The 7,983-nt window shown below is 44.1% G+C and overlaps 1 protein-coding gene across 1 annotated transcript in view; it reads left to right on the forward strand.

Moving 5' to 3' along the window:
- The window catches only part of LOC119388241 (DNA replication licensing factor mcm7), a 48,597-nt gene extending 40,663 nt beyond the window's left edge, over positions 1-7,934 (forward strand). Inside the window, exons 14-15 of the mRNA XM_037655913.2 lie at positions 5,145-5,254; positions 6,908-7,934. Coding sequence (XP_037511841.1) covers positions 5,145-5,254; positions 6,908-7,115 — 318 coding nt within the window. The 3' untranslated portion in view covers positions 7,116-7,934. The remainder of the gene's footprint in view (positions 1-5,144; positions 5,255-6,907) is intronic.
- Positions 7,935-7,983: the final 49 nt, after the last annotated feature.

The following is a 7,983-nucleotide window of genomic DNA, read 5'->3' on the forward strand; positions in this document are numbered from 1 at the left end:
TTGCAGCTGTGTACAGCAGAACAGCGCTGTAAAGTTCCTCACTGCTGCATTTTCCTGGCTGTTATGTCGTTTTCTGCTGGTCCCAGGCAATGCACTAGGCAACATTGCATCCCCCCCCCCTCCCCAATCGTAAGCATCGAAATAAAATTCGGTGCAGTTCACCACTATTTGGGTATCTCTCCCCCCTTCCACCATTCCTGTTTTTTTGTTTGTTTTTTTTTTTCCCCTCTTGCATTTCCTGGTTTACGTTTACTTCTTGCGATCCCTTAAAAAAACGTATCAGCAGGGTTCTAGGGTACTGTTTCCTCCAAAGTTACAATTTATTTCACCTGCTACATCAGAGCCAAATCTGCTTGCTTCTCAGTAATTAATGATGAATAGTGCAAGGCAGAACTTCATAAACACAGTCTGAATAGAGAAAAGTTAAGGTGTTGTCATCTGAGAATTGTGGCTGTCGTGTGGTGTCTGTGATTGGCACTCTTCTTATCAATTAACACGAACTTTCAGACTAAAAATCAAGCCTGAACGCCTCTGAAGTAATTCACAGGCGTTCAGTTTCTGACAGAACAGAATTGTGGCTGTTGTGCAGGTTTTTGTATTAAAAGGGCACTGACATAAAATTTCAAGCTCGAGATGTGTCCTTAATTCGATTGCTCGGTATGCATAAGTATTTTTGACAAAATTTGAATGGCGTCCGTCACTTGGAAGTTATTTTATTTCAAGGGCAAAGAGCGTACAAAAGCTTTAGGGGGCTTTCAGCTCCCTGCGACATCGACACTACTGCGATGTGTTCGATGTGGCGCATACCATCCTGATTGACGATGCGCTAGTAGCAATGACGTCGACAAATCTAGTGTTTTTATCGTGGCACCGACGCCTGGAAACACTCTCATTCTTCATACTTGATCTTCGTCGCGCCGCTTTGAACGATTTCATGAAATTACAAGACGCAAACCGTCAAGGAAAGAACATGATTCAACGTGTGTTCGTCAGTCAGCAGGTCGGGGGAACTGTTGTGAGCTGCAGTTAAAATTGTGTTGTTGGAAGCACGGAAAAAGCGGAATGAGTGTGTCGCACGTTACACGTACGGTACACGCCAATACGACCACAAGCTATCAAAGTGGAGTACCGTATAAATAAATATCATCGCTAACAAGTAACACGCATGTAGCGTTAATAGTGAATTTTCGTTCGTCCGTGGACTTCCTTGTGCTAGCATAATACCGGGTTGCTGCAGCCGTAACCATGAGAGGCTGGATAGGTGGGGTCAACTGGTGGTGCAAAGAAGAACCTGGCAAAGCACAGAATTGTTATTGTAGAAACCTATCATATTCCATTTCTCTGCTGGTGTGCATTCACTGTACCGATACTCCATAGACCCCTTTGCGTATACCAGAATCCTGCGCACGCTAAAATTCTCAAAAGAGCTAATTGAGACACACCAGCGAGTATGGCCCAAGTGTGCGTTCCCGGGCACCACCTCGTTGCTGCTTGGAACGGCGTCTATTTTTGAATCGCTGTTTTGCAAAGGGTCGAAACGAAAATGATTCGCGACGTTGCGTATCGTGGTAATTCAAAGTTCCAGAATGTCGTTTTCAACACTAGTCGATACTTTTGACGGCGACAACGGCGATGCTGGTGACAAGGCATGACTGAACGTGCGCGCCTAGCAGACGAAATGTTAGCTGAGCAGCTGATCCTCATGTCACTCCTTTCTGTGGACAAGTGGTCAACTGGGGTGCGGTCTGGAGTTGACCACGAGGAAGTGCTGCCAGCACTAAAAAATGGCGGGCTTGCCGGTCGTTTTGAATCGTGCTAGATACCGGTGATATAAATCAATAAAACAGATAGTTATTCGTCCCTCAGTTGCATTTTCGGTCGCGAATCGCTACTGTGGGGTAGATAACTACTCGTGGATGCAAAAATTTTGACATGCGTAAATTTGATGTCAGTGCTCCTTTAATATTGATGACCTTTATTACTCTCTGCTGCATGACAGGCTGTTAAATTGTGTTAAGCATGTATTAATGAACAAGTGCAGGATCTGTTATCGCATGTTGTTTCAACAAGGACTTTTCTGAAAATTCTTTACACTTTAATCATACCTGCCAACTCTCCCGAATTGTCCGGGAGACTCCGGAATTGGGACCTAATCTCCTGATTGTACGAATGTCATCTCGAATCTCCTGAAAAGTGGCCACCACAACAGAGGCGTTTTTTTTTTCTCTCTCTTTTTTTTAAAATCATGCGCGTACGTCAGCCTTTCCTGCTGTGGCGGTGCTGCGGAAGAGCACTCGCCACCACATTTCTATTTCATTGTAACCGTACCGCTGAGTACATTCTAGGCACTGCGCATCTGGGCGAAGGCTGGCCGGCTGGCCGTGAGAAGCGCTCGCCACCGTACCGAAAGAAGGCGAGGGAAAAGGTACAGTCTCAGCGGAAAAAGATTGCCAAAAGTGCACGGCGGCCTCAGCCACGGCGCTGCACGAGCGCTCCGATATAACGAGACGGCGGGACTGTCGAGCAGATTCCATTTTCCAAAGGAAGGGCCGCTGGCAGACCGGCAGTAAGTAAGCGGCCCCAATTGTGCTTTGCACTCTTGATATCGGCGTGCTTGGGAGAAACAGCGCCGCGTGTCGCAATCTTGCCGCTCCGGCCACCGTTCAGTTCATTTGCGGCAATCGTTTCCATTGGGCGTAGCCAGAACTCTTGCGTCTCCACCTTGGCCCCTGCATTTTGTACGCTACGCCGTCTGCCGTGGGGGTTGCGCGTTTCCAGAGTTCAGTTAGAAGGTCGATGACGGCATCAAAATCAAAGTACTTGCAAGTGTTTCTGGACTCTTACACAGCTGGGTTTCCGTGCTTTGTGACTTCGCGGAAAGGTGACAAGTACGGATTCTGTACCACGTGCGCCTGTGAACTGCGTTGGTGCCTTCACAAGTAAAGAAGTTTGGTTCAAGTAGCTCAAAACAAACATCCTTACCCCTTTCTGATGTCAGTCTCCAGTCCAGTCTCAGTCATTTCTGCTATGCAAAAAGACCCCCCCCCCCCTTGCTGAGGTCTCCCGAACATACATGCTGCGAGGTTGGTAGGTATGCTTTAATGTTGATGCTGGTTGGGTTTAATGAAGGTGTCTGCGTGCTGAAATCATGAATTTGCCTAAGTTCTAAGGTTCCCCTACTAGTGATCTTTGCCTAAGCATTAGGGAGTTGTCAAGTAGGTGCCTTAAAAGTTTGGGGGCCCCAAAGCACTCTGTGTGTGCTGGCTTTGGATGATGGAGAAGGGACAGAGTTTTTAAATAGTATTTCTACATGTACTGTGTGTGTCTTGTGCTTGTAGTGCCGTGGCGACCAGAAAGGCAAGCTACAATGCATAATAATGAAAAAGGTAATACAGATATTTACCTTCGGTACATGTATGCTTTAACATTTTTATTTGCAAGGTGCAGTGGTAACGAATTCACTTGTAACCTCCATCGATTCTGAGTCCACATCACTTGCCGTCATCAGCCAGGATAATCCAGCTTCTAGCCACCCTAGCTGTGTTAAAGTGCTTTAGACACCAAATTTTGAGGCTATAATAGGCCTGCTGTAGGCTTCCTCTATATGCAAGGACACTCAGCACGATGTGTTAGACATAGCAAGTGTTTCAAATCTATTTTATTTCGCTCCCAAAGGGTGCCTGAATACTCATCCTTGCTATCAGACCCATTGCTAGCGCAACTGACACCGAAATCACCGTCTTTGAAGCATAACGAAAGCTTTAGTGACTTCATACCACGTTAAAATGACATGCAACGAGCAGTGATCCACAGTGCTGCCGCACAGGGCAAGAGAGCATTGGCTGCAAACCTACACTCACTTGTTTTGCTCAGCAGGTTGCCAAACTAGCCAAGCTTTCTGGCATTTTGCAAAGTGCTTCGAATTCTCATGAGAACCTGCAAAGGCGACATTAGAGAATTTTACTTTGTCTGCACGCTTCTTTTTGCGTTAGTGTAATACTAGGCCTTAAACGTGGCCCTACTTACCGTAGCCTCAAAGAAGCCAAATAAGTGGGACCGTGTGGAGGCACTAAGATGAACCAGGCAAGCATTGAATTGTTATTGTAGAAACCTAGTGCATCCTACTTCTCTGCTGCTGTAAATTCTGGGCAGCGGTGTAATTCCAAATGTGTTTCCTTTTCAAACATTTTTTCGTCACTAACACTCGGTGAAAACAAAGAAACTTAGTGTCTAATTGTTGTCTGAAGCGTCGCAAGGTGTCAGTACCATGGTCTGGTAGCCCAGTATTCTGCAAACACCTGCGCGTGTACTGGAATACTGCACACGCTAAGATTCTCTATTAGAGAATCTTAGTGAGTGTTGAGAGCATCTGAACGGTTGCTTGCGTGTGTGCGCGAGAGCAGACAATGCAGCACTATGTGTGTCACAGCTTTGGGCCCCCACAAAGCTGTGACAATGCTTTCTAGACAGTGACGTCACCGTTCATCTCGATGCCCAGTAACCAAAACCGAAATTCGTTCACATAAATAATGCGATATTAAACATTTTACTGAGAATATATGAATTTTCAAGCATGTATCATGCTTTCTGGAGCAATAAGAACCATTTGAAACAAAAAAGGCACAAGCCACAAGTTTGATGTCTCGACCCTTAAGCCCACGAGCTCTCAAATCAACAACGGATCTAGCAGGTATAAAATCTAGTTTTACCTGCACTAGTTCAAACAGTACATTGGCAAAAGAGGGCAGCCTGTTAATATCAGATTAAACAAGCATTGCAGTGTTACATCATTTTAATTTGGTAGGACGCAACCTTCATGAGCTCAAACTTTACATACACCAGTCAAACTTCTAGTCCCCGGGAGACAGAAAATATAGTCGTACCTTAATTCACAAGTGTAATACACTCTAGCCAATAGGTATAAACATTTAAAAGTGAGCTCTTGAATCAATCCAATTTGGTAAATACTTAACGAAAACGAGCAAATCTAAGCATTTCTAATTGTTCTGATCACCCTGAGATTGTCCTCTTTAGCTGCCGCTCACTTGGGACATGCATGATTCAGTGGAATGCCCCCACCTTCTACCCTCTTGATGCAAAAAAACGACACAAGGTAGATTTAATCTATCTCTCCTATTTTGCAGGCAAGGCTTCGGCTGGTTGAAGTTGTTGAAAAAGACGATGTTAATGAGGCCATGCGTCTCATGGAAATGTCGAGAGACTCCCTCGTACAGCACACAGAGTCTGGCGGCAGGTAAGCATGATCACACTGCTATAACTGTGGGGTCCACACTTGAACAAATGGCGAAACAAATCAAGCACTATGCTTAATTCATTACGTGTCCTTTATGTGTGGCTTTATGCAAGTCCGAAAAATCGGACGTTGACTGTATGTGGGGAAAATTTCTTCCCGAACTGGCCATCAAAAGTACCAAAAACATGATGTCCAAACTCAAGTTGCTGAAAATTGTGTCTTGAGAAAAACACATTTTATAGGTAAAATTGAAAGCTCGTCTTTGCGGAAAAAATATGCTTTTCAAAATTATTTCTTCCATTATGAGAGCTTCGGAATCGTGGATATTTTGAGCACATGGCTTTGGAGAACTCCTCATGCGAAATGCAATGGCAAACAGCCAGATGACATTTTCCAGGGGACACTAGACAGTGAGCTCTTTTTAGTTTTTAATAGCCACTTCGTGCTCTTTAAAAGTGATTTTAACATATTTCCAGTTTATATACAACATATTTTTTTTTTGTCATGAAAGTACAGAAACTGAACTTAACAAAACAAGTAAAAACAAAAGATACGTAATCTTGGGAGAGAGACTTGAGGTGAGACATCTAATACATGGGTTCTCCAACTGGTTTCAGCGGAGCCCAGGGGTTCCGTGAAGGTCATTTTAGGATTTCACATCGGTCGGAACAAATGCAGCCCGCTCCCATTTTACACCCATTAGCACCCGATTTATTTACTTAGACACGAAAAATTACATTGCATTTGGCATTTAACGAAGCCATCGCACTCCACATCCGCACTTCAGGCGTCTAGTGCGCACCATGGAAATTGCTTGGTTTGGGGACCCACAGCTACAGTGTGCGGAGCGCTCGTAATTCTTGCGCGTGAAACGCAGTTTGTAACACGTGTGTGGCAATCATTTCGGTATTTCTGCAAGCCAAGATATAGAAGATGATGTTCAAACCAGTTCAAACGACATTAATGGGCATTTGTGGCTCATGACCTGCTGGCGTTCACGTGGCACAATTTTCATACACGCTGATTTGCCACTGCACTATGTTTGTTTTGTAATCAAATGTGCAATGGCCGCTTTGATACATGCAAGAGGCATCACTTCATGCCTGCTGTGGGCTGCAAGAGCATTTAGGCTTAGCCTTACGATGGATCTATCAGTTGATGGCCATTTTGCAGTGCGACTGGCATGCCTTCATTTTTGTTTTGCAAAAAATAAAACGGGCTCCTCTACATCCAGCGCTTTGTTTGCTTGAACACATTCTTTACGGTGCGTGGTGCCTGAAGCATGCAGTGTGTGGTCGGTGGGCGCTTTATCTGACTTGCGGCGCAGGAGGGTGCAGAGGAATCGCAAGTCTATGTATTATCAGGAGTTGCACATCAATGCCGATGGCCTTCGATATTAAATTTGTTAGCCCAGTGCAGGTGGTGTTCATGTGGTTGCCTGCGTTTGAGAAGTGTCATCACCCCCCAATATTAATTCCAGTTGTCTTCAAGCTAAAGAAAAAGTTCAGGGTTCCACGGCACTCTGGAAAAGCTGTTGGGATTCCCAAAGGCCAGAATGTTTTTGAGAACCCCTGACTGATTGTTCCCCTTTTATTACATCGAGGAAAATGCACCTGCTCAGAAAATTCTCTAATAATATGACTGGTGTTCCAGGGTCCAGACAGTAACTGACAAGATCTTTGCGCTTATCCGAGACATGGTCACAGAATCTGGAGGCAAGACAGTGAAGATGGCTGATGCTGTTGAACGTTGTGCTTCACGTGGATTCCGGCCCAACCAGATTGAGGAAGCCATAGAAGAATACGAGGAACTCAATGTCTGGCAGGTTAACCAGGCCAGAACAAAGATCACCTTTGTTTAAAGGCACTTGTCCTTCATTAGGTACTTTTATTTGTCCTGATGAAATTCGCTACCATTTTATGGTGCACCTAAGTGCCTGAGCACTGTAAATAATGTATAAAACTGATCATGTTGCTATGTTAAACACTTACCACTTGTTGATTCTTGTATTCACAACAAACTCTTCCTTAATCTGTGGTGGAGCAACATTTATCATAGTGCACTGTGTATTTTAAGATACCTTTAAAAGGACACTGTTTACTTAGTAAAGGCTTGCGAATGTTTACAGTCCACTAAAAAATCAAGTTCCTTGTCTGCTTAAAATTTAGACTGCTAAATATTGTAGGCACAGCACAAGAAATGTAGGAAGGAAAATGGAGACTTTCAACTGAATTTATTGAGAAGCGGCAGGAATGCCTTCAATAAATTCAATTGACAATCTACCCTCTTTCATGTCCATTTTCCTTCCACTTGTTGCGCTGTACTTACAATATTTAGCACGAACCAACTTGCCCAAATCAAGCTCCTGTAGACTGTTTACAAATTGGCTATCTTACAAGCAAGCCTGTTATGCTGATCCGCAAAACACAGTGTGCTCGCATCCACCATTTAATTTTATGTGTGTGCACTGATGCATTCTTTCTGCTGCAATGATTGAATGCATTTTTTTGGAATGGTAAGGTCTCACATCACCATCCTTTCTTTTTGTGCCTGTGGCAATGCACTGCACAACCAGCACACTCCACTGCCACTTCTGCAAGATATGTCTGGACTTTTTTTTTTCCTCTCTCTAAACCTCATGTTTTGTTATATATCATGTTCCTTAATCTATGTAAATAAATTTTGAAACTTGGATGTACATGTTTTATTTGAAGCAAATCAGAAGCATA

Source organism: Rhipicephalus sanguineus, chromosome 3 (assembly GCF_013339695.2).
Source record: "Rhipicephalus sanguineus isolate Rsan-2018 chromosome 3, BIME_Rsan_1.4, whole genome shotgun sequence".
Lineage (NCBI taxonomy): Eukaryota > Metazoa > Arthropoda > Arachnida > Ixodida > Ixodidae > Rhipicephalus > Rhipicephalus sanguineus.